The 27,204-nt window shown below is 40.7% G+C and overlaps 1 protein-coding gene across 7 annotated transcripts in view; it reads left to right on the top strand.

The window, feature by feature from the left end:
* Positions 1-24,421, top strand: part of RGS20 (regulator of G protein signaling 20) — a 105,003-nt gene extending 80,582 nt beyond the window's left edge. For 4 of the 7 annotated variants that reach the window (XM_004435702.3, XM_004435701.3, XM_087420567.1 and 1 more), the window contains 4 exons: positions 5,218-5,366; positions 12,423-12,509; positions 17,543-17,777; positions 23,318-24,421. In XM_004435702.3, the coding sequence (XP_004435759.2) occupies positions 5,218-5,366; positions 12,423-12,509; positions 17,543-17,777; positions 23,318-23,506 (660 nt within the window). In that variant the 3' untranslated portion in view covers positions 23,507-24,421. Of the gene's footprint in view, positions 1-5,217; positions 5,367-12,422; positions 12,510-16,497; positions 17,778-23,317 lie in introns of those variants that run through there. The other 3 variants (XM_087420565.1, XM_087420566.1, XM_087420564.1) reach the window with 3 other exon arrangements.
* Positions 24,422-27,204: the final 2,783 nt, after the last annotated feature.

Below are 27,204 nucleotides of genomic sequence, written 5' to 3'. Positions count from 1 at the left end.
GCTGGGAAAGAGTGTGCTCTGTGATTCCTCATGAGAAGGAGAAAGCTGAGGGAAGCCTGCACATGGATTTCTCAGGCTCCACCTCTGTCTTTTCCCTTGCTGATTCTGTTGTGTGTGGGCTGGCTGCTTTTGTGCTTGTTGCTACTAGTATCATGGAGCTACCAGCCCCCTCTTAAGTGCTTGCTACTAAAATCTCCAATGTTTCTGACAATACCATTAGGCGTGAACTCTTCCATGCTCCAACCCAAATAAAGTTAGTCCCCTGTGGAACCCTTTGTCTTGAAGGTCTGCCCGTGCACCGCCGCACCAGAGCTGGGGGTGGGGGCAGCAGCCTGCTTCTCCCACAGTTACACCCCAGCTCTACAAGCAAGCATGGGGGTGGGGTGAGGTGGGGTGGCAGCCCCCGGTCTTCTCAGCTTGTTCCTCCCAGTGTATAATCTTTGTCCTACCAGCAAGCTAGAGCTTCCACCCTACAAATAGGGACTAGGCAGGAGGAGCAAGACCTTGTCTTCTCGGCTATGCTCACATGGAATAGAGGTTCTGCAACACAGAGCTAGGGAGGGATAAGAGATGCTGATGGCTCTACCCTCCTGGGGTAAAACCAGAGCCTGACACTGGAAACTGAGGGGAGAAGACCCTGGTGTCTTCTTGGCTACACCAGCCAAGAGCACAGTTTCTAGCACATAGAGCTGAGAGTGGGGAGGATGGGAGCAGGTCATGGCTCAAATGCCACAGACTCTTAGTAACAGTTAGTATATTTTCTTGAATACATGTTTCTCCATTTGCTGCATGTAATTTTACCTACATTGCATATAGATCAATTTCCCGAGATTTTTATAACTTTTTATTTAAAAATCCAGAGATTTTTTTTTTTATATATATACCAGTTAAATGTTTTGCTGGGAAGAGGGTTTGAGTCCCTCACACAGCCATTCTGGAGGTCCCACCCCTCCATGTTTCTTTATGTCTTAGTCTTTCTGCATAAAATTCTAAATTAATCCTTCATTAATCCTTCAGTACTATTTTCTAATTTCCTTGAAACTTTCTACTTGGTTGTTTCTGCTATCCATCTGTTTTTATTTCATTTTTGTCTGGTTTTGTTTCCTAATTTTTTTCTATTTTAAATGAAAATGATTTCTTCATTATTTTTTTGATAATTTTAACATTTATTTTTCATCTTCTTCCACAAAATTAAGTTTGTATTCCGATGGGCAACTTTAATCACTATCTTTCTTAACCTTATATTTCTTTGTGTGTTTTGGGATTTTGGTTTACATGTTTTTTTGAAGGAATTGTTTCTTTTTCTTTTTGATTATTTTTCTTCCTTGTTTTCAACTGTCTCTGTCATGAAACACTGAGATTTCCTCCACTGGACATCTGAGGATCCTACTGAGAACCAGATATTATGATGACAGTTCAGAATTTCTGACCCATGTGATATTGAGATTGTGGCAGATTTGATCTCACAGCCAGCAGTTCTGGCTCATTCCTGACCATGAAAATGTCTGTATCCTCCCACTGTCCTACAACTAGGCCTCCAGCTTTCTTAAGCCCCAGCAGAGGTCAGCCACAATTGTTTCTTTTATAGCCTCTTTCATAAGGAAGAGAAGATTCCTCTCAGCTTTTAAAGCAGTGAACACATCTCCACTCCCCATTTTACCTGGAGCAATTTTAGTCCCCTTTGTCTTCCACACTAATGTTGCCTCTGTCTGTTACTTGGACCCAGAGCCAAGCAGGCCCACTACTTCCACTTGGCCCATTCATTGACATGTGCATTTCCTGTCCGGCTTTCAGATGTACTCATCTTGTTTTTCTGCTCACCCATTTCTTTTTGGATTGTTCTCATCTGTCATTGCTTTTGTTTGAAACAGAGGGAGTGATCAAAGCGGGGACTGACTGCCCAGCTTGACCAGAGCCCCGAGACTTCCAGGATGTGAATCCAAACACTTCAGTTTCAATGTCTATGTAAGGTGTAAGTCCATCAGTAGGTGCATGGGTGAGCAAATTGTGGTGCATCTATACAATGGAACACTGCTCAGAAATAAAAAAGAATGAACGACTGATACATGCAACAATCACAAAATAATTATGCTGAGTGAAGGAAGCCAGACAAAAAAGAGTGTATATTGTATGATTCCATTTGTACAAAATTCTGAAAAATGCAAATTAACATATAGCAGGAGAAAGCAGATCAATGGTTGTCTGGGGCAGGCAGGAGCAGGAGGGTGGGGAAAAGAGAGAGGTTCCCAAGGAGTGTGAGGGAACTTTTGAGGTTGATGATATGGTCTGGATTGTGGTGGTGGTCTCACAGTTATATACATGTCAAAACTTATCAAAGTATACCCTTTAAACATGTGCAGTTTATTATATGTCTGTGAGACCTCAATAAAGCTGTTTTCAAAAATGTATAAGAACAGACTGATGGAATTTGCCTTTGATTTCTGAAGGCTATATTTAGTCATGAGCAACCTTATGATGTTCTGTAAGAGTTGGCTCACTAAATCATTAAGATTCCTCCAGGTATTTACAAAGAAATAGGTGCATACAAACAAATAAAATATGTTAACTAATAAGATAGCTGGCACAACTTATTTTATACTCTGTAAATAATAGAAGAAAGCTTGCTTAGCTCGGTCAAGTTGCCTTCTCCCGGAAACCTCCAACACACATCATACATACGGCCAAAGTATTATCAGTCTTCTCATTAAAGTCATAAAGAAGACAAAGGTGCCTGATAGTATTTCTGCTTTTCAGTATTTACTGAACTTCCTGGCCAATGAAATAAGACCAAGGAGCGGAAAGGTGTTTATACCTTGGAAAAGTATGGAATGTAAACAGACAAGTGTGATTATTTATAGACAGTGTGATCATCTAACTAGAAAACCCAAGAGAATCAAGAGAGAGACTTCTAGAACTAATAAGAGTATTCAATAGAGAGGCCAGATATAGTATCCTTAGGCTTCCTATACTCCAAAATAACTATTTAGAAACACAGTGGGAGGGAGGAGTTTACAACAGCAGCAAAAATTGATCTATAAAATATTCGGGAATAAGCCTACCAAAAATATGCAAGACCTGTTGGAGGAAAACTCTTAAACTATACATAAGAGAGGATTTAAATGAATAAATATTTCATGTACTGATTGGGAAGACCCACTGTTGCAAGGATGTTGAAACAGTCCCTTAAAACCTGTTGACATTACCGTGTTACAATCTTTCCTTCTTTTGAGAAGCAATTGGGATTTATTTTTTTATTTTTTGCTGGGAAAGATTCACCCTGAGCTAACGTCCGTTGTCAATCTTCTTTTTCTTTTTTTTTTTTCCCTCCCCAAAGCCCCAGTACACAGTTATATATTCTAGTTATAGGTCCTTCTACTTCTTCTATGTGAGCTGCCACCACAGCATGGCTACTGAAAGGCTGGTGGTGTGTTTCCACGCCCAGGAACTGAACCCACCCTGCCAAAGTGGAACATGCCAAACTTTAACCACTAGGCCATCAGGGCTCGCTTGGGATTTCTTTTTTTAATGAGGCAAGTTGCATCAATATCTCTTAGAAAATAACAGTTCCCTGGAACATCTTTAGCTCAGAGCATCTTTGTTTGGAGATTGTGCTGGCTTGTCCTTGCCACTCAGTGTCCTGAATGAAGTGAAACCATCCTCAGTCTCTGTCTCCATTGAAATGCTGCAGATGTGGTGAGAATGTGATGCCCAAGGAGCCCAGCGTCTCTCCCCCAGGGGCGTTAAAGGGGGTCTGTCTCCCAAGGTGCCCAGAAAACGTGGCTGTGAGTTGGGCAGTTGTCTCTGCCTCCACCCTTTGACCAGGTGAGCCAGCCCAGCTCAGGAGGCCTGGACTGCTCAGGCCATGTGGACAGGGGTTGTGAGTGTCGTTTTGGCTGTGGCTGAAGAAACAGTAAAACCCTTTGACATGTACCCCTTGCTATCCTGGAACTTACATCCGGTATAATTAAAAGATAAGGGCCAGTCCAGAGGAGTCATTCCTGATTAGGCAGATACTAAAACAGATGTCATTTCTCATACATATTTCGTATAAATTCAATGTGGGCCTAATCAAAATCCCAACATGGGTTGGCAAGCTGATTCCAAAATTCAACAGGAAGAAAAAACAGGCAAGAACAGCCAAAAAAACCTTTTTTTTAATTCATGATGAGAACTTGACCTACCCAATATGAAAACACATAATAAAACTATAATAATTAAAACCAAGTCCAATAGCATATAAGAATTGGTAATAGTAGGAAGAGATGAATCTAATGTTAGAATAGAATAACAAATCCAGAATTTACTTCCAAAGTCTGATTTAAGATTCTTTATTGTGGCTTTGATGTTTTTTTGCTTTTACTCCACCAACATTCAACAGTAGTATCAAAAGTAGAAGTGGACTCAGCAATTTCTTGTTTCTCATGCTGCTTCTAGGCCTCTCTCCTTCGGCCATTCATGGAGTCCTCAGAGAAAGGAGCGGGTTGGAGGCATAGCCTTGTTTCCAATGGCTTGCTTCCCGCTGAGATAGGCTGGGGTGGCTGTCCCGGCAGCTGGCAGGCCACAGGCCACAGTCCTGCCCCACGTCCTGGGAATAATTGAGCAACACTGTGTACTAGGCGGAGTTCTAAGCGCTTTGCACATACCTGAGTTGGGTACCTTCTTCAGGGTTTGGCAGCTGGTAAAGATTAGATCTGTCATTGGGCCTCAGAACTGGGCGGCCCCCAGGACTTCTGTCTTCCGAACATTTCCTCTTACTGCTGTGTCAGCATGCCTGACCTTTTTGGCGTGGTGCCCCCCATGTCTGTGCCCCTGCCTCATGGACTGCCGTCATTCAGCTGTCACCTATAACTGCTCCCCGTTGGTTCAGCCCAGAGGGAACTCTGGAGCTGCGAAATGCCCCTGTTGTAGCCCTTACCGCGCCGTCTTAAATGTGTGATGTCTGTGTTTGTCTGTCTCCTTTACTGACCTGTGAGCGCCTTAGGGCAGGGACCCTCTTTTTGTCATTTTACTCCTAGAATTTATCATAGTGCTTGCAGATGCTAGGCATTAAATAAATGTTTGATAAATTAATGGATTCAAAGCACCAAATTTTACCAGAATTAGCAAGAATGACCTGGGTATAGTCACATTGCATCTTCTCAACGATGCAAACAACTGAATTTCTGGGTTCCTGTGGTGGTGACTCTGCCCCCGCCCCTCTGACTTGCCCTGTTGCAGCCGATGGGATCGGAACGGACGGAGATGCGGAAGCGGCAGATGCCTGCAGCCCAGGGGACAGCGGGCCCCACCCCCGGCCAGCACGGCGTGGGGACCCGAGGGCCCAATGCTTGCTGCTTCTGCTGGTGCTGCTGCTGCAGCTGTTCTTGGTAAGGCTGGGGCTGTGTATTCACACAGCCCTGACTGGGAAGTGGTACCCCTGAATAGTGCCAGCTTATGATGAATTCTGTCAGTATGTTTTAAACAACTGCTATATGCCTGACACTGATTTGGGTTCTGTGAAGGACAACAACCAAAAAAACAAGAAGAGGCCTCATCCCAGCTCTTGAGGGACTCACAGTGCAGTCCCTGAAATCAGGCGAATGTATGTTAAACAACCACAGAGCGATCTAAGGCAGTTGATGATCGAATATTAATATTTGGGCAGAAACAATGACTGAATGGTTAGAAAGGGGTGGACTCAAGGCTCTCTAGTTGGTAATAAAGGCTTTGAGAAAGAGTTAGATTTTAAGATGGGTCTTAAAGGGTATGGTTATGAAGTAGAGAGAGCCTGGATTTTATCTTCTGCTGCTGCTGTTTTATTAATTTTGTTTTTTAATAAAGAAAAATGTCAAAATATTTGCTTAACAGAGAAAAATATAAAAAAATAGGCTAACTTAGTAGTAGAGGAAGATACACAATCATTGCTTAAATAGATGTACCACTTGAATGTAAAACATCCTTGACCATCTGAGTAACTGTTAAAGGTCTGGAGAAATGTTTATGATTTACACCTAGAAATTATAGGAACATGAGGTGCATTTCTGGAATCTTGAATATGAAAAGTGCTTGGTGCAGCCAAATGTGTGCGTAACTTTACGCAGTTAAATTATTGTAAATTTATGTCAGCTTGACTACAGGTTGGACCAAGACCTCACTATCCAGTGGAGAAGAAGGAAAACTGATATTTGGACTGATCAAAAACAGTGACATTAGAATTGGGGGGGGGGGGGCTGGAGGTTGAAAATGAAATGTCCAGGAAACTTTGGTTTCCTCCTGCTTGACTTGAGCTATCGTTAATTTCCAAGAAGTTCCAAGCTGGTGGGTGGGGCCCAGCAATAGGACACTCCAAAGACTGATGGAATCATGATGCTGGGTGGTCTGTCCATTCAAGACAGAACCTCAGACAGCAAGTGGGGATATGGGGGAGACGGGGCTGACAAGAGCTAAGCAGTCTGGCATTGAAGGCGAGACTTCATTCAGCCCTGTGTAGGAATCTAGAGGACTCCGGAAACCAGAGGAGAGGCACATGTTGGCACACCCTACACATAGGGGTACCCAGGACCTACCCTAGATAGGGAGGATACCCACCAATGGTGAGGAGACTATGTTTAGGCCCCTTTTCCACTCTGCTAATCAATCTCAGTGAGATGACTGGGGATGACTGTCTGAGAGATGTGCAGATGTGAGACTCCCAGCTGGCCTTTACTGCATCCCCCTCCCTTCTCTGCTGCCTTGGAAGGCACAGGAGGCTGATATCTGGCCTGACCAATGTATGGGACTGATGGTGGATAGTGGTGGCTGGTCCCAGAGCAGGCTTCTCCTACTGGCACCAACTAGGGCAAATAAAATATGAATCTATACCTAGACATCATCGTCACAGCCAACACTTACATAGCACGTATAATGTGTGTATATAAAAGACAATAGAACAGTGTCTTCAAAGTACTGGAGCAAAGTAACTGAAAACCTACTCCAACTGTAATTCAGAGGTTGGGTAAAATTAGACATTTTCAGACCTACAAAGGCCAAGAGAATTAACTACCTTCAGACTCTCCCTAAAAGAACTAAGAAAGGATGCACTTCAGGAAAAAAAAAGTGAACCCAGAGTGTAGTCATGGGAAACAAGTAACAGTGATGGACACAAGAAGGAATCAAATATAGCTGTAAAATATGGTATTGAATTTCAAAGCTGTAAACAAATAATCTCATGTTAATGATGGATAAATCAAACAACTTCAGACTTTCTTAGAAAAAAATTATAGGTAACATTTTCTTTCAAAATTAATGATATTCATGATTAGTCCATAAATACAACATACAGTTTCCACATCAATGGAAGACAATAAAATCTATATAGAGGGCCGGCCCCGTGGCTTAGTGGTTAAGTGCGCGCGCTCCGCTGCTGGCGGCCCGGGTTCGGATCCCAGGCGCGCACCGACGCACCGCTTCTCCAGCCATGCTGAGGCCGCGTCCCACGTACAGCAACTAGAAGGATGTGCATCTATGACATACAACTATCTACTGGGGCTTTGGGGGAAAAAATAAATAAATAAAATTTAAAAAAAAACCTTTAAAAAAATCTATATAGAAAACTTTATCAGCATATGACAAAGGTGGCATCAGCAAAGAGAATGAACTATTCTATAAATACCAGGATATTATGGTGCCCAGCTCATCCCAGTGGCCTGAGACTTCCTTGGTTTTAGCATTGAAAACCCATATCCCAGAAAACCTGTGAGTCCCAGGAAAACCAGGAAGATTGATCATCCAAATCCATAAAAATAGATTTATATTCCTACCTGGCACCATATATAAAAACCAATCTCCCCCCACCAGAAAAAACAAGATCAATTGCAGATGGCTTAAAGGCGTGAATGTGAATAGCCAAGAAGAAAATACAGGATAGTATCTTTATGATCTTGACATTGGGAAGAATTACTTTTAAAAATAAAAGCAAAATCTATAAAAGGAGAAGATTCATAAATTTGGCTAAATTAAAATATAAAAATGGGGGCCGGCCCAGTGGCATAGTGGTTAAGTTCACACACTCTGCTTTGGTGGCCCAGGGGTTTGCAGGTTTCGATCCTGGGTGCGGACCTACACACCGCTTATCAAGCCATGCTGTGGTGGCTTCCCATGTAAAGTAAAGGAAGATGGGCATGGATGTTAGCCCAGGGCCAGTCTTCCTCAGCAAAAAAGGAGGAGGATTGGCAACAGATGTTAGCTCAGGGCTAATCTTCCTCACCAAAAAAAAAAAAAATTATATATATATATATATATATAAAAGTGTGTTCAACAAGAGAGATAAAAACGTATGTCCACACAAAGACTTGCACATAAATATGCTTAGCAGCATGATTCAGAGTAGCCAAAAAGTAGAAACAACCCAAATGTCCATCAACTGATGAATGGATAAACAAATTGTGGTATATCCGTACAATGGAATATTATCCTACCATAGAAAGGAATGCAGTACTGATACTGCTAAAACGTGGATGAACCTTGAAAATGTTCTTGTAAGTGAAAGAAGCCAGATACAAAAGACCACATATTTTACAATTCCATTTATGTGAACTGTACATAATAGGTAAATCCATAGAGACAGAAAGTAGAATAGTGGTTGCCTAGGGAGGGGGGAAACAGGAATGACTGCTAATGTGTACAGTTTCTTTTTGGAGCGATGAAATGTTCTAAAATCATGGTGATGTTTGCACAACTGTATAAATATACTAAAAACCATTGATTTGTACCGTTTAAATTTGTGACTTGTATGGTGTGTGAAATATATCTTAATAAAGCTGCTTTTAAAATGTGTTTAACAAAAGATATCAGAAATAAAATGAAAAGATAAAACATACTGGAAGAAGGTAGTTACAGTGCATTTAACAAACAAAAAAATTCAAATCTAGAATATATAAAGAACTTCAGGAGATTAATAAGGAAATAATGACCAAAAGGAAAGTAAGAAAATGAAATGCAGCAGAAAAGAGAATCCACTTGTGCTCCTGCTAACAAGGATCCGATATAAGAAAGTTAAATACATACCCTTCTAAATATAACACCGTCCCCTAGAAAAACCTCTCACACACCTGCAAAAGGAGACGTGTATGAAAGGATTCACAGCATTAATCTGATTAAGAAAAACTGAAAATGTCTCTGAGGTTGATGAACAGGAGAATGGATAAATAGACTGTAGTATAGTTATACAACGCAGTCCCATACAGCATTTACATTCACGTGCTAGAGAAAAAGAGCACATTATAAAGCAATGTATATTGTATAATGACGTTTATACAGAGTTTGAAAATATATTTATATTTATAGGTTTATACATATAGAAAAAAAGTAGCTTAACTATGAATGGTAATGATAAACAACAATTAAGGACTATTGTTATCTCTGGGGTAGAAAGAGGGGAAAATGGGATGGAAAAAAGTACACAGCAAACTTCAACTGTTTCAATATTTAATTTCCTTGATTTTTTTTCTCAACATGCTTTTGAGATTCATCCATGTTGATAATACATAGTAAAGTCGATTTTCAAGAAAGGTAAATGTTTTCTAAGCCCTGGTATTATCTTTCTCAAAATTCTGCTTCATGACCTTCTGGCGTTCCATTTTATGAAAGAAGTCACGCAGATTCTTGATCTCTTGAAAATAAACTTTTTTTTCCCTTTCTGGCAGGTTGAAGAATTTTTTCCTCTTTATAACTCAGAAATTTACCAAAATATGTCTAATCGTGAGTCTCCTTTTACTGAATAGTTCTAAAACATTGTGAGCAACTATTTTGGCTTCTGTTGACATTTTCTTGTTCTACTATAAGAACAAGCTTAAAAAAAATTGACACAAAATATATTCTTCACTTTTTCAAGAACACATTGTCTCCTTAAGAAACATTCCGACTTTTTAAAAAATGAGACATGGAAAAAATGTCAAAGCTTAAATAAATATTGCATTATTTAGTTCGCAGTGTAACTTCCAGTTCTCTTGGGAATTGTGTGTCAAATTCCTCCTTTCTTTGTCTCTTTGCTTTTTCATACCCACTGTGTAGTAATGGTTTCTGCTTACAACAGAAGCTGCGGAAGTCAGGCAGTGTTAATGCTCCTACAGAAAGAACACCACCCCCGTGCCTCTCAAGTGTGTTTTTGTTTTAAGAAACCATTATTTACTGAAGCTTTTTAGCTCTGGCATCATGAAAGCAACAAGTCAAAAGAGTTCCTGCACGTCTAATGACTGCATTTAAAGAAAAATAGCTACACACACAGTTACTAAAAATTCATCAGCAGATGTAGTGAAAATAGGCTGAAAGACTTATAAAATGGTGTAGAGTGTTATGGAAAGATATAATAAAAGGAATAGGAAAGATAAAACAGTAGCAGTAGTAAGATAAAACAAACTCAAATAATGATAAAAATCCATTTTGATATTAATGGGAAACTAAAAGCGTTCCTGCTAAAATCAAGAACAAGGCAAGGATGTCCATATCTCCACTCCTAGTTAACCTTGTATTTTAGGTATCAGTTGATGCAGTTAGACAGGAGAAAACAATCTGAGGCCTAAGAACGGGAAAGGAAGAGGGAAAACGCCCTATTTGCAGACAATATGAGGGTAGTACACCTGGAAACCCCAGAGAATTGTTGCTACACTGATGCAAACACAAAAGAATTCAGTGAAGAAGAAAGATACAAAATTAATGTAAAAAATAATAGCCTTCAGAAGGTAAATAACTCTTACAATTCAAAAATAAAAAGACAAGCCAATTTAAAAAATGGGCAGAGGATCTGAATAGACATGTCTCCAAAGAAGATGTACAAATAGCCAATAAATACATGAAAAGATGCTCATTGTTGTTAGTCATTAGCAAAATGCAAATCAAAATCACAATATGATACCACTTCATACCTGCTTAAATGGCCAGAACAAAAAAGACGATAACAAATGTTGGCAACAAGTGGAGAAATTAAGTTCCTCCAACATTGCTGGTGGGAATGTAAAATGGTGCAACTGCTTTGGAAAACAGTTTGGGACTTCCTGAAAGTGTTAAAAATAGAGTTACTATATAACAGCATTTGCACTCCTAGGTATCTACCCCCAAGAGAAATAAAAACAAACATGCACACAAAAACTTGTACATGTCCGTTCATAGTCAAATTATTCAAAATAGCCAAAAAGTGCAAACAGCCTGAATGTCCATCAACTGATGAATGGATAACAACACGTGGTATATCCATACAGTGAATATTACTCTGCCACAAAAAGGAATGAAGTACTGATACATGCTACAACATGGGTGAACCTTAAAAACATTATACCATGTGAAGGAAGCCAGCCACAAAAGACCACATACTGTATAATTCAGGATAGGCAAATCTATAGAGACAGGAAGTAGATTAGTGTATGTCTAGGGCTAGTGGAGGTGGGAGATAGGTGGTAAAGAGGAGTGACTGCTAAGAGGTATTGGGCTTCTTTTGGGGGTGATGAAAATGTTCTGAAATTAGATAGTAGGAATGGTTGTACACCCTTGTGATTATGCTAAAAACCAGTGGATTGTATACATTAAATGGGTAACTTTATGATATATAAATTATAGCTCAATAAAGCTATTAAGAAAGTAATAGCCTTCATATGTATAAACAATAACCAGTTAGATATGTAAGTGAAAATTCCATTTACAATAACAACAAAAATACTTGGAATAAATTCACAAAGAAATGTACAAAATGTGTATAAGCAAACTTGAACACCCACGAAAGATACAATACAGTCACGAGCTGCCTAATGATGTTTCTGTCAACGACAGACCGTATATACAACCATGGTCCCGTAAGATTAGTACCATACGGTCTAGGTGTGTAGTAGGCTATACCATCTAGGTTTGTGTAAATACACTCTATGATATTCATATGATGACGAAATCACCTAACACCACATTTCCTCAGAACGTATCCACATGGTTAAGGGACACCTGGCTGTAGCAGATTTTGACTGTACACGTTCCTGGTTTTCTTTAATACTTTTGTATGTGTTCCTACAAATGTATAAAACCTCCATTTTGACTGGAAACAAAGTCTGGAGAATGTATACTTTTTTTCAAGATGCAGGCTATGAAATGAAAACCTAAAACATTCCTGATAAACTTACTTTTTTACTACTTTCTAGTGGATATATTTTCATGAAAAGAATTATTATTCTAATTGTAATTGAATAATAATTTTAACTCTCCCTCAATTAGTGTAGACCACAACATTATAGATACAATTTATTTTGCTAATACTTTATTGTCCTGCTTTTGGTTTTCTTAAGAAAACCAATCAGGGTCATTTTTTTCAAGAAAAGGAAGAAATTCTACTCAGTAATCTGGAGTTCTCTTTAAAATATTTGTAAGAAATCTTTCTTTGATACAGAATGATCTCAGCTGATGTGTAAATGTCTTGTCTCATGCAGTCTCACTGTTAGAAACCAAGAAGAACAGAGATCCAGGAGGGCTTCCTATGAACTCAGAAGAGAAGACCTTCCAACCTGTGAAGAAAGGTAAAATCTCGTGTTGTGTAGCTCACTAAAGTGACAGAATGTCAGTTTTATTAGTGTGATGCTTTTTGTATTATATGTTTCAACAGAACACACAATTTCTCTAACTGCAATTTACTAATATCAAATCATATTTGATCAAATCAAGGCATCACATTTTCACCCTGAAGAAGTCCTTTTAATTCATTGGGTGACAGGGAGAAAAATCAGTTCTATTATTAATCTCATCCCTGCTAATCACAAATAAAAATTGATGCTTCCTGACAAAACATGTGACATTATTTTATTTTTACATGATATGCTTTTTAAAATAAAAGACCATAAAGAAACACGTTTGGTTTTCACGAAAGTTTTACAAGTCCATTTTTTCTTAATTATAAACTTATACTTTAGCTAATGTATTATTTTTTAAGTTTAAGTATTCTGAGAAAAAGTTGAAAAAAAAACAACACATAAATGACTTTCCATAATGCCAAATTTAAAAAAATTTTTTTCTTCATATATTATCAACTGATTTACTTTCACTTAACTATTCCTACACCTTTCCTTGGTATTATGCCTATGTAATTGCAGATACTAGACAAATATTCTAAAAGCATTGTTCAAATAGATCTTGTATTAAATTGCTTATTTTTGAGGGGAAAAAAACAAGAAGCCCAAAGGTTACTTAAATATTTTTCTTCATTCTTTTTTTTTTTTTAATTTTTATTTATTTATTTTTCCCCCAAAGCCCCAGTAGATAGTTGTATGTCATAGTTGCACATCCTTCTAGTTGCTGTATGTGGGACACGGCCTCAGCATGGCCGGAGAAGTGGTGCGTCGGTGCGCGCCCGGGATCCGAACCCGGGCCGCCAGCAGCGGAGCGCATGCACTTAACTGCTGAGCCATGGGGCCAGCCCAATTTTTCTTCATTCTTTATCTTATCTATCCTTACCCAGATTTTTCAGTCTGGGAAGCATATTAAAATCTTCCACAATATAGGAATTTGTTAACAGCTTTCATCTTAAAAATTACAGATTTTGCATAAATCTAAAAGTTTTTCATTGCTGGGCTCACAGAAAGTAAGGAAAATGACAAAGTACCTGAAAAAACCAAAACCCTGAGTAGAGACTGCTCAGCGCAGGAAAGAGGGCTTTTCTCTAAGGGCAGGTGCTGACAGGATTCTGGATTCTGGATTCTGGACCAAGGCTTTGAGACTGTCACATCTGGAACCAGAATGCCTACAGCTAGTGCTGGCGGCTCTACCCATCCTGCTTTCCTGGGTAGCCACATTCTGCCTCAGTTTCCTTATGTGTAAAATGGGGATAATAATAGTGTGTGGTGGCTAAGCCAGAGGAGGGCTGTTGTGAGAACTGAGTACGGCCAGTAAAGCACTGAGAATAGAGCCTGGCAAGAGGCAAGTGTTCAATGTATGCTGGCCATTATTCATTCCAGTCACATTGGATTCATAACATCAAATGACTCTTTATCCAATTTAATGCCTTTTACTTCCAGATCTACTTAGATATTAACATTTTATTCTTATTTGTATTTGCCTCATATATTTTTGCCTGTCTACTTGTTTTTAGTTTTTGGTAATATTTTGTATATTTCCCCAAATTGCATTATGTTGGATTTTGGTATTTTGGCTCTGTTTGAGTCTCTATCTTTAAATAGAGAATTAGAATCCAGTTACATTGGGTCAGTTATTGTGATCATTACTGATATATTTAATCTTCTAGCATATTCTTTGATTGTCTGCTTGTAATACCTCCTAATTATTGCTTTTTTTGCTATATGAACTGTGCTTTCTTTACTTTTAGGTTCTTCAGTACTGTGGAAAGCATATATTCTCCCCCTTTTTAAAAAAATTACTACTGATTACCTTTAAGTTTTTCAAAATCATTCTTTAATATATATTTCTTAAACTGATAGAAGTAAAAAGGTATTTTTTAAGTCCTCATATTTAAGGAATATAATTTAGTATACTTTAACTAAGTCTCACCAATTTAATTAACCTTTCTAAAAATAATCCAGGATTTTTATGTAGATTACTTTGTTATTATTTTTAAATTATCTTTTAAACATCTTTTAAAACATTTTTTTCAAAACTAATTTTCCTAGCTATGATAGAGACTATGTTTTCATATGGAATACTTTGTTCATGATGAAAAGCTCATATGCCCACTATAAAAACAAAAAGCCAAACCAATACGAAAGTTTTACAATAAAAACTCAGTCTTTCTCATCTTATTCCAGACCTCATCCCCACCTCCAGATATAACTCCAATCAACAATTTTTTTTATATCTCCTTAAAGGAATTTCCTATGCATTTGCGCATGGCTATACCGAAATGGCACCCACCTACACACTTGGAAGCTAATTTTGAAACCATTATTTAAACATCTCTGTTTAATTGTTTTCTCTGCTGACTACTCTTTCTCTGTAACCTACTTTCTCTGCTCTTGAAATTTTCCCTTACGTTTCACTGCTGGTTCAGTTATAATACATTTTCAAGATACGATTTCAAGAAAAGGACGTAGAATTTACATTGTGAGGCTTTGTATATGTGAGAGAGTTTTTTCTATGACCGTCATATAATTAGGACAAGTTAGCTACATATCAAATTGTTGGGTATACATTCCTTCCCTCTCAAAACTAAATAGAGAGCTTTTGGCAGTGTGCCAGGGTAGATGATCTGAGGGCCTTCCCAATGCAGAACAACAGATTTTGCGTAAATCTAAAAGGTTTTGCATTACTGGGCTCACAGAAAATAAGGAAAATGATGAAGTACCTGAAAACCAAAACCCTAAGTGGAGACTGCTGGGCACAGGAAAGAGGGGTTGTCTCTAAGGGCAGGTGCTGATGGATAATGGCTGCAGGCCAAGTGGATGCGGGGCAAGGGGTCGCGCTGGAGTGGCCCTGGGTCAGGAACTCCTAGACCTCAGAGGAGGCAAACACACGTCCTCTCTACAGGAAAGAACACAGCCTCAGTTTTGACTCTCAGTTTCCCAAAGATTAAGACCAACCAAAAATTACGAAACTAAAAGCAAACAACTCACTACAGATGAGAGTCACTAGAAACAACATTCAGATTTCGAACCCAAAGGACTTCAGATGTTAGAATTATCTGTAATAAAAATATGAAACATAAAATGTAATAAAATATAAGATAATAGAAAATAAAATGGTCTCTGAAATGTTTAGCCCACTTAAAGATGAAGTCACAAAAATGGATAAGCAGAATTCAACTATCAAAAATGTCCAGGGCCGGCCCCGTGGCTTAGTGGTTAAGTGCGTGCGCTCCGCTGCCGGCGGCCTGGGTTCGGATCCCGGGTGCGCACCGAGGCACCACTCCTCCAGCCATGCTGAGGCCGCGTCCCACATACAGCAACTAGAAGGATGTGCAGCTATGACAGACAACTATGTACTGGGGCTTTGGGGGAAAAATAAATAAATAAAATCTTTAAAAAAAAAAAAAAAATGTCCAGGAATACTGTGAAGTTGTGCTATAGTTCTGCAGTAGGTTACAGCGGAGGAAACTGGGCAAATGATATAGGATCCCTCTGTATTTTTTTTCTTAATTTTTTAAATTGTATTCTTTTGAGGCCAGAAGTCCAAAATCAAGGTGTCAGCAGAGCCTCACTCTGATGGCTCTAGGGGAGAATCCTTCCTTGCTCTTCTAGCTTCCGATAGCTGCCAACAGTCCTTAGCATTCCTTGACTTGTAGCTACATCATGTCAGTCACGTGACTGTCTTTTCCCCATGTATCTGTCTCTGTGTCCAAATTCCCCTTTTTATAAGAACAGCAGTCATGTTGGATTAGGGCTCACCCTAATGACCTCATCTTAACTTGGTTAAATCTGCAAAGGCCCTGATTCCAAATAAGGTCACATCCTGAGGTACTGGGTGTTAGGACTTCAACATATCTTTTTTAGAGAACACAATTCAACCCATAAAAAAACTCAACCCTTCCTACAAAATAAACACTGGATCCCATTGGTTTTACAGGTTAGTTCCACAAAACATTCCAGGAATGGATCATTCGAAGGTTACAGAAGTCTTGTGTAAGCACCCCAATGTCTAAGAGGCCAATGTAACAGTGATACCAAAGCCAGCTGAGGATGGTACAAGAATGGAAAACTAGAGATGATCCTCCTCAGGAACTCTGGCCGCACACAACATGGATGAATCTCAGACCCTTAGTGTGGGGTGAAAAAAGCAAGTTGCAGAGGACAACATCTAATAAGCCAATTTTATAAAGTTAAAAAAAAAAAACTAGAGAGTACATTCTTCAGGGTTACATACATACGTAAGGGAAAAGGGAAAAACAGAGTAAGAGAAAAGAGATGGTGAGGATCATTATTAGACTGTGTTTTCTGACCTCAATACAATTAAAATAAAAAATAAATGGAAAAAGGTGAGCCCCACATCAAGTCCAGGGCTCCCTCAGGGATGGGGTTAGGAGGGCAGCGTGTGGACGCAGCACCGAGCTGAAGGCAGGTGGTGGCCTGGTTCTAAAGGGAACTGGTGAATTCATAAGGGCTTGTTTTGTCGTCAGCCTTCATAACTAGCATTTATATAACATATTCTTTTCTCTTTCTCAAATATTACAGAAGTTTAAAAAACACTAACCAGACACTGCCCCGTTGCTGTCCTGGAGGTTACTGTGGTCAGGTCTGACTGAGGTCTGTCACAGGTGACTGGAAGGTTTTGGTCAGGTGGTTGTAGGATTTTTCTTTACTTTTATAATTTAAATACCTTGCCAGGATGTGCCTAGATGTAAACGAGTGTGTTCTTAGCAATTATTCTAGCCATTTCGTTTGCAAGCATTTTGGCAGTAGCCGTGCAGTCCAGCTGGCTAGGTTGCAAGTATCATACTCTGTGTTTCTGCCAAAGCCTTAAGGAAGTGAGAACAGCTCTTTCCTTTCCTAAATGGGCCTACGTGCGCATTTTCATTCTCAGAGGGGAAAAAGATATGTTTCTTGTGATGAAATTCAGATTAACTACCAATGACAGTGTTCCCTTTCGCCCGGTTCTCTTGGTCCCCACCAAGCCCAAGTCCCACTCTGGAGGAAGCCAGCGCCTGGGCACAGTCCTTCGACAAGCTCATGCTCACTCCGGCGGGCAGGAACGCTTTCCGCGAATTCCTCCGAACAGAATTCAGTGAAGAAAACATGCTTTTCTGGATGGCGTGTGAGGAACTGAAAAAAGAAGCTAACAAAAACAGTATTGAAGAGAAAGCCAGGATAATCTATGAAGACTACATTTCTATTCTTTCTCCTAAAGAGGTATGTACCCACCAGAAGATCTTCTCCCAGGAGGCCACTGGTAAAATGAACACCTTCAGTGTTCAGTCCTGTTCACCTGGCATAGTTCCAGCTGCTCCAAAATAGGGGAAATGACTCCACACTAGTCATAATATTCAAATCCCTTTGACCATGGTCCCACCAATGGGCCCCAAGTGCCCCTAAAATCTGTGAGAGATTTTGTGTATTTTTCTGGAAAAAGTGTCCAGAACTTTCATCAGATTCTCCAGGAGTCGTCTATGCATTCTACTGTTAACACTGATTAAAAATGTCACACCCTATAAGCATTTCTTTAAATAAAATTATCCTTTTATTCTGAGCAAAATCTTTTTTACAGGTATCTTTATTTTAGATAGGAATAGCATCATGGATGCTGCAAAGGTTCCCCGAGGGTGTCCTTTTTTTATATCAGAGAAATTATCAGATGGGTGAAATCAAGCAAGCTTCCATCTCTCAGAGTTTTGTGTGCTTTGAAATCTAAAATCTAGGAGGTTAAGTTGGTCTCAAAACTAAGTGCCTCGTAGCTCTAATTATAAAATCATGCATTATTTCCTACTGTGTGGCTAAGAATATAAAGTTAGTACCATAGCGCCTCTCCTGTCAGGGAACTCACGGGAGACAGGGGCAAACACACATGGAGCCCCTGGTGAGCTGCCTCAGGGTGCTGATGGGCTGGTGGAGTGAGCCATCAACACTGGGGTGGGCAGGAATGAGGGAGAGGCCATAGATGGACCAAGGGTAATGAAAGGAAATTACCAGAAACACAATGGGAGGAAGACATCCCAGAGGATAGGAGTAGATGGGACAAGGATAAAAGCATGCAGGCAGGTGGACAGCGAGAGCATCAGTGGTTTGGTGTGGCTGCAGGGTGGGGTGTTTTCCGAACTATTAGGGCTGATGGCAGGCAGCAGGAGGAGGGTTTAGAAAAGGGGATGGTCCGAGAGCATCAGGAGGTTTGGGAGCCATGCTGAGGTTTTCTGATTTTTATCCTGGGAAGCTCTTGGATTTTAGCCTGGTAGTATCATCAAATTTGGATTTTTGAAAGACCAGTATGGCTACAGAATGCAGTCTAGAAGACTAGAGGCAGAAGGACTAAGTCAGTTGTCCAAAGTGGACGTGATAAGGGCCTCACCAGGCCAGCTGAAGAGATACCAGAGAGGAAGGATTGGATCTGAGGTCAGTCCGAGTCTCCAGTGACGCCTGCATGTCTGGTTTGGGCAGACCAGATGGTGGCGTAGTTCACTGACAGGGTGGGGAGCGTGCTCGGGAGACAGGCAGTGGGGCTCAATTTGCTTACTTAGGTTTGCATTGTGAAGTGGGAGGATTCAGTTGACATGTACGAATATAGGGTTCAGAAATTTATTTCCATTTTGGATTAACAAAAAGCAAGAGAATTTTTTTTTTTTTTTTTTTTTTTGTGAGGAGGACCAGCCCTGAGCTAAGATCCGATGCCAATCCTCCCCTTTTTTTCTTGAGGAAGAGTGGCCCTGAGCTAACACCTGTGCCCATCTTCCTCTACTTTATATGGGACGCCGCCACAGGATGGCCTGACAAGCGGTGCATCAGTGCACGCCTGGGATCGGAACCTGCGAACCCCGGGCCACCGAAGCGGAGCATGCGCACCTAACCGCTGTGCCACCAGGCTGGCCCCAAGACAATTTTTGTCCTTTAATTTGTGGCTTCCACATATTTTTATTTTGTCATGATTTTCCTTTTTTTTTAAGCCAAGATTTTTCATCCCTGTCTTTTAAATCATTATACAACCAAAAAACTTCTTAGCAAATTTGTGAAGCAAAAGTGATATAAAAAGATGACCTTTTCCTGCCAAATACAAGCATCTATTACCTGAAATGTAAAAACCTGAAAAATTTAAGAGCATAGTCTTTGCAAAGAGCAAAGAGAACTGGTGAACCCTGGTTCTCTCCTTTAATAGCTACATAACTCTGAGTGTATTTCTGAACCTCTCTGTACCTCAGTTTCCTCATATGTATGAAGGGGACAACACCCCTTGCCTGAACATTTGGGAGGCCTGGAAGAGAGGATGGGTGCAGACGCTGCCTCGGCGCCTGGCAGAGCCGGCACTCCCTAGACGGCTGCTCTCCACGACCCTCTGTGTCCGTTCACCGTCCTGAGCAGACACCCTCCCCACCGAGCTCTCGCAGAGATGTTCTTCAGATGAAGGCTGTAAAGAATGAAACAGTTCCATGTGGGCTGTTTGTGAACTAGAATATTTTTTAGTGTTTTCTGCAGTAACTCTTAGTCTAATTCTCTAACAAGAGTAGGAGCTTTCCTCCTCCAGCCAACGTGTTTTGAGTCCCCCTCTTCGTGCAGAAGCTGTGCTCCTAAGCACAGCTTAGGACCCTTATACTCAAGAAGCTTCCAGGAGAGGATTGCCTAGTGGTGATTGCTGCCCCAGGGATGAGCACAGGGCCAAGAAAGGAGGGAACTTGACCTCCATCTAGGTGGTTGGGGAAGGCTTCCCAGGACCGGGCGAGGGACAGCTAAACCAAGACCTGAAAGAGAAGTAGACTGAGCCAGAGAGAGTAGAGGGAAAGCTTATTCTAGACAGAAGGAGCAAAGACCAACTAGTCCTAACTCCTTTCTTTAAATGCCAAGTGAAATTCCAAATTCTTTAAATTCTTGAGTGGAATAGTGAGGTAGAGCTGGGGAATTAGTGGAAGCAGATCATAAAGTGCCTCAGAAGTTTAAACTTGGAACTTGTAGGCCTACGACTTGATCCTGAGAGCGTCGACCAGCCGGGGGTGGGGTCTGAAGCTGGAGTGTCAGGACAGGGTTTGCACTTTAGACAGATCCCTCTGGCCGAGCCATGGAGTGGTGTGGAGAGGCACTAGACTGAGAGCCAGAGACCAGCTAAGAGGCTGGTGAACAAATCCAGCAGAAAATGCTGAGTGACCTCCACAGGGTCACGGCAGAGAGGAGGGACGAGGTGGACAGATTCGAGAGGTGTTCAAGAGGCAGAGTCACCAGGACTGTGTGGCTGAATACAGAGCCAGAGGGAAAATGAGGGAGGAGCGGGACTCTGAACTGGGTGGGAATAAATAGTTCCATTCATTGACAAGCTATACAAGAAAGAGCTCTGGAGATGCTGGGAATCTGGGTTTTTGTTTTTGATTGAAATATAGTTGACATACAATATTGTGTTGGTTTCAAGTGTACAACATAGTGATTCAACATTTATATACATTACAAAAAGTCCACCCTGATAAGACTAGTAACCATCTGTCATCAAAGTTATTAGAATATTGTTGACTATATTCCCTGTGCTCTGCATTACATCCCCATGACTTATTTTATGATTGGAAATTTGTACCTCTCAATCCCCTTCACCTATTTTGCCCTTCCTCCCACCCACTCCGCTCTGGCAAGCACTAGTTTGTTTCCTATATCTATGAGTCTGTTTCTGTTTTGTTTTGTTTGTTCGTTTGTTTTGTTTTTCTGGATTCTACATATAAGTGAAATCATACAGTATTCTTCTTTCTCTGACTTATTTCACTTAGAATAATGCCCTCAAGGTCCATCAGTGTTGTTACAAATGGCAGGTTTTCATTCTTTTCATGGCTGAGTAGTAGTCCATTGTATAGATATACCACATCTTCTTTATCCATTCATCTACCGATGGACAATTAGGTTGCTTCCGTGTCTTTCCTATTGTAAATAATGCTGCACTGAACATGGGGGTGCAGATAGCATTTTGAGTTAGTGTTTTCATTTTCTTCAGATAAATACCCAGAAGTGGAATTGCTGGACTGTATGGTAGTTCTATTTTTTAATTTTTTGAGGAACCTCTATAATGTTTTCCATAATGTCTGCACCAATTTACATTCCCACCAACAGTGCCTGAGGGTTCCCTTTTCTCCACATCCTCATTAACACTTGGCTTTTGTTGTCTTTTTGATAATAGTCATTCTGACAGGTGGGAGGTGATACCTCATTGTGGTTTTAATTTGCATTTCCCTGATGATTAGCATCTTTTCATGTACCTGTTAGCCATCTATATGCCTTCTTTGGAAAAATGTCTATTCAGGTCCTCTGCCCTTTTTTTAACCAGATTGTTTTTTTGCTATTGAGTTGTATGAGTTCTTTATACATTTTGGATACTAACCCCTTATCAGATACATGATTTGCAAATACCTTCTTCCTTTCAGTGGGGTGTCTTTTGGTTTTGTTCATGGTTTCCTTCACTGTGCAGAAGCTTTTTAGTTTGATGTAGTCCCATTTGTTTATTTTTGCTTTTGTTGCCCTTGCCTGAGGAGACAGATAAAAAAATATTGCTAAGACCGATGAGTTTACTACCTATATTTTCTTCTAAGGGTTTTATGTTTTCAGGTCTTACATTTAAGTCTTTAATCTATTTTGAGTATATTTTAGTATATGGTATAAGAAAGTGGTCCAGTTTGCTGGGAATCTGTTTTGAACATATTAGGTTTGAGTTACCTGTGGGGAGGCAAAAGGAGCTTTCCAGGAGGAAGGTGGATATACGCATCTGGAAAGATAGGTCACTGAAGTCAATATTTAATGATTTAGCTAATCATATTTTCAGTTTTATATTAAACAATAGCATGTGCACTGCATAGCATTAGAACTGTCATGGCCTACAGGTGCAGATAGTCCAGCTAGGGCTCTTCCCACAAAAGACATGTGTGAATTCATCTTTGCAGTGCCAACCTGTACTCGTTTGTCTGGCATCCTATAGGAAAAGTCTGAGCCCAGGAGCTTGCTCTGCTCTGAGATAGGCTCGTCTAGGATGAGCAAAACATCAGAGTAAGAACAGCCAACATCTTCTAGGGACTTAATGAATTCTAAGCACTTTAAATAAATTCTCATTAAATCCTCACCAACTACCACCCTCACTATCCCACTCTGTGGAGAAGTTCATCAGGGCACAGTTTACTTTGCCTAAGGCCCAACAACCAAGCGGTGACAGGGCTGGGATTTACACACAGGCCCCAAGATTTTAACCCTTGCACACGGTGCTTCTGAGTGAGCTTCCACCTCAAGAGCCAGCCTGGCTGGCACTCAGTCCCAGAAATCTGCCAGTGTGTTCTAGCTGGCTACAGCCTGGGACCTCCAGGTTTTCACCCTAGTGTTATCAGGAAATTAGCAAGGAGTAAGTCCATGCACACTACCTTTTTTCTTCAAAGGACATAGTAGACTCATTTTAAAGAAGCAAAACAGTGTTGTGGTTTTCTAAAGCAGTGTGATCTTCACCAGCATTACCGAGAACTTGTAATACAAATTATCTGGCCCCCTCCCCAGATCTGCTGAGTCAGAACCTCTGTGGCTGGGGCTCAGCAATCTGTTTAACAAGGCTTCCAGGGTTCTGATGCCACTGAAGTTTGAGAACCCCAGTTCATGAGGCATTCAGTTTCTCTTTGGGCAGTTTGGATTTGTGGATGACCTTGTTTGGTTTGGGATTTTTAAAAAACAAAACAAGCTATGGGAGTTTGGGATGGATTTCCAAAGAGAAACGTGTCTAATACAGCTCTTGTTTCTATTGGCAGGTCAGCTTAGACTCCCGAGTAAGAGAAGGCATCAACAGGAACATGGTGGAGCCATCCCAACACATATTCGATGAGGCCCAGCTTCAGATTTACACCTTAATGCACAGAGACTCATATCCCCGGTTCATGAACTCTGCTCTCTATAAAGACTTGCTTCAGTCCTTATCTGAGAAATCAGTTGAAGCATAGGATATCAAACATATTTATTATTAATAAAATAATAAAAGACTCACGGACTATGTCTAGTACAGGGAATTAAGAGGTAGTAGTATCTTCTGCTAGAGTAATACTGGGGCTACTTTAATAACAGATGCTGCCTTCTACAGAAGGCTATATAGTCACAATGTAAATTGCAGCCACCTTTAGTGATCCTTTTGAAAAAATAGGGTATGGCTGTCTTAGAAAGGTAGTATATTTACAATAACAGTTGCGTGTTCTCAATGGCAAAGGATACACTAGAAGACTCCATACTGCCTGGGGCATGACCAGCCACGGGACCAAACAGGACTGCTTTTGTTTCACATGAGTTCAGTACCTGACTACTCTCCTCCCCCAAAAAAGACATTCAAGTGTTTCTCAGCTAATTCTTCCATCAAGCTCAGTTTTGAATATTTCACTTACCAGTAACATTACAGGACCCAGATTTTCATTATATAAAGATGTGACCACTACTTGTAAAAATGGTATTCCACTTTATCCTGGAATATAGGTATATAGATACACACGCACACATATGTATCTACACATGGCTGATGTGAAGCACTGGGCCCTTAAGTGGCTCTGTCTCACATGTTTAAGAGAAGTGGGGTTAGAAAATTTTTTTGTTGAAAAGTTACCATTATTTTATTAACAGAATCTGCCAACGTAAAGAATGAACTTTTACATTCACAACTTAGTCATGTTCATAACAAAACTTTCAAAGAAGCATATTTCTATTTTTATTATTGAAAGAAATATGGGCATTTTCACTCTAAAAAAATAAAGCACAAGAGTTTTATCTCAGTCTTTTTTTTCACATGTAAATATTTGGGAAATATAAGATGAAGTAAGGAGGGATACACGCATGGTATCTTTTAGTTCCCAAACTAGGATTTTGTTTTTAAATCCCACTATTTTTATCATAGGCAAATGGAATAACTCCATAGCTTACAGGTAAAAATACTGGTTTGTAGACCTAACCATCCTGAAGAAACCCGTCACTACAACGAATGGGAAAGACATTCTAAAATGAAGTGAGTGTTAAGGACATCCAGAATCTGGCATGGTTTGAGTAGTGGGTTAGAAATTAATTTGCAAGAGGCCCACAGCATGCTTTAGCTCTAAGTGGATAGCTTTCCTCTAGGTCATCTCCCTTACCTGGCCCTTTAGCCTGACGATTTCTTCATTGCCCTTTTCAAGCCCCAAACCTAAGCCCTCACCCTCATTCTAAGTAAAACATCTTACCTCCTACTTTACTGTGAAAATTGTTTCCCTAACCCCATCAATTTGCCGTGTAACCTATAAATATGTATAGACAAGCATCTATTCTCACCTGCTTCAGTCCAGTCTCAGAGAGTAATATGTTCTTTCCTCCTTTTCAAGGCGTCAACCCCTTACATGCTTTTGATTCCATAGCCTACATTTTTTCATTAGACAAAGAGAATATAATTGTGACTAAGGCATAAACCCTGCCCCCTAGTAGTATACATTCAGATGAGGACGACAGATGTATCCACAGCAGCTGCAGTATACTGTAGGAAGTACTACAATGGGGAAGAAACGAGCTGTGGAAGTCTTGAAGGGCTATGGAAAGATTTTGGTGGAGCTAACACCAAAGCTAAAATCTATAGAAGAGTGTGTGTGTGTTGGGGCAGAGGTGTAGGGGAGGTATTTGCAATTGAAGCAATCCCAGATGATTCTAGTCATGGACATGCTGAACATGAGGAAACTGTAAGACATATAAAAGATGTCAAGAAATCAATTAGATGGAGGGACCTGGGTGGTCGAGATATCAGGCTGGAATATTGATTTGGGATTTTTCAACACGTAGATGAATGAGATTGCCTGGAGAGTTATGGCATGAAAAGAGCTGAGGGGAAATCCTTGCAAGCATGGACAGAGAAGAGTTCCCAAAGGAGATTCAGAAGGATTTGCCTTCTCAATACACGTCAGAAGAAAGCCAAGGACATGTGGGGACATGGCAGCAAATGAATGGGAGTACTTCCAGGGGACGGTGGTACACGGTGGTAAATTAAATGCTCCTACCTAGACCTCTGCTCCATCGATTTCCCCCCACTCTCCTATATCGTCAACTTTTCCTTGACTTTTTCTCATACTGTTTAAAAACAAACCTGGGGCCGGCCCAGTGGCATAGTGGTTAAGTTCGCACACTCTGCTTCAGCAGTCCGGGGTTCACAGGTTCAGATCCTGGGCACGGACCTATGCACCGCTTATCAAGCCATGCTCTGGAGGCATCCCACGTACAAAACAAAGGAAGATGGCCAGAGATGTTAGCTCAGAGCTAATCCTCCTCAGCAAAAAGAGGAGGATTGGCAGCGGATGTTAGCTCAGAGCCAGTCTTCCTCACACACACACAAGATATATATATAAAAACAAACCTGCGTTATCTAACTGCTTATTCTTCTCTCTTCCTTTCTCATCAGACTTTTCCCAATAGTCCACTCTTGCTGTCTCCCCATTACCCAACTGCTCTATGGAGGTCTCTGCCAACCAAGTCTAACCCCACTCTTCTCCTGGTCTTCTCGGTGGGCTGCTCGGCTTCCTCACTGACAGAGCCTTACTTGAAACACTACCTCCTTGTCTTCTGAGGTGCTCTCCTAGCTCCCCGCATTCTCCTTCATCTTGACCTATTTCCTCCCCAGGCAGTAGGGCACAGCAGCTAAGGGTTTGGGCTCTGGAGCTAGACATTCCGCCTCTTCCACTTACTGTGTTGATAGTGGGTACACCACCTTTCTGGGCCTGTTTTTCCTATAAAAACGGGATAATAATGCTACTTTATCCCTAATGTTGCTGTGAGGATTAAAACCAACCCATGTAAAGTATAGTAAGCCTTTATTACATGTTAGTTATTGCTGCTATTATTTGTGCACTAAATGTCATGGCCCCTAAGGTTTGGGCTTTGGCTCCCTTTTCTTACTAATCTATATGCTCTCCCTTGGTTCTCACATCCCCTTCTCACTGTTTCAATAACTACCAGTATACTCACGGCACCAAATCAGGATCTGGTCTAGACTTTCTCTGGCACTTCAGAATCAGCTGCCGGCTGGACATCTACACTTGTATATCCCACAGATGAGTGAAACTCAAGCCTAAATTTTGACTTATCACCCCACTGTCCACCCCCATCCAAGCCCAGCCCCTGCCTGTATCCCCAATCACCCAGCCGGTCACCCAGCCTCTTACCTGGGTGTTAACTATGACTCTTCCCTCTTTCTCTTCCCAAACATAATCACCAAGCCCTGCTGATTTTACTTCCTAAATATTTCTCATGTGTCTCTCCTTCCTTCTTCTCACCTCCACTATCTCTCACCTGCCTGGATCATTGCCAAAAGAGCCACCTCACTGCCTCCCCGCACCCATCTCAGCCATTCACATCCATCTTTCAAAGTGCCGTAAGGTGATCTTTGTCACACGCAAAGGTACTCGTCACCATCCCTCCACTCCTTCAAATCTTTAATAGTTCCCAACTACCTGGAGTACAAGTACCAAATTAGCATGGTGTACAGCGAGGGCCTCTATAGTCGGGCTACTGGCACCCTAGCCAACCCCACATTTTAGACTCTAGAATATATATACTTATAGAAAAGGCAAATGTATCACTTCATACTGTCATAACTGCTCACGAGAACTTGGTCCATACTTTCTATTACTCCTCACCCCCTCTCTAA

This window comes from Ceratotherium simum, chromosome 31 (assembly GCF_057802395.1).
Source record: "Ceratotherium simum simum isolate JZ-2026a chromosome 31, ASM5780239v1, whole genome shotgun sequence".
Lineage (NCBI taxonomy): Eukaryota > Metazoa > Chordata > Mammalia > Perissodactyla > Rhinocerotidae > Ceratotherium > Ceratotherium simum.
Note: the sequence above shows the minus strand (reverse complement) of the source record. Positions and strands in the feature narration are given on the sequence as shown.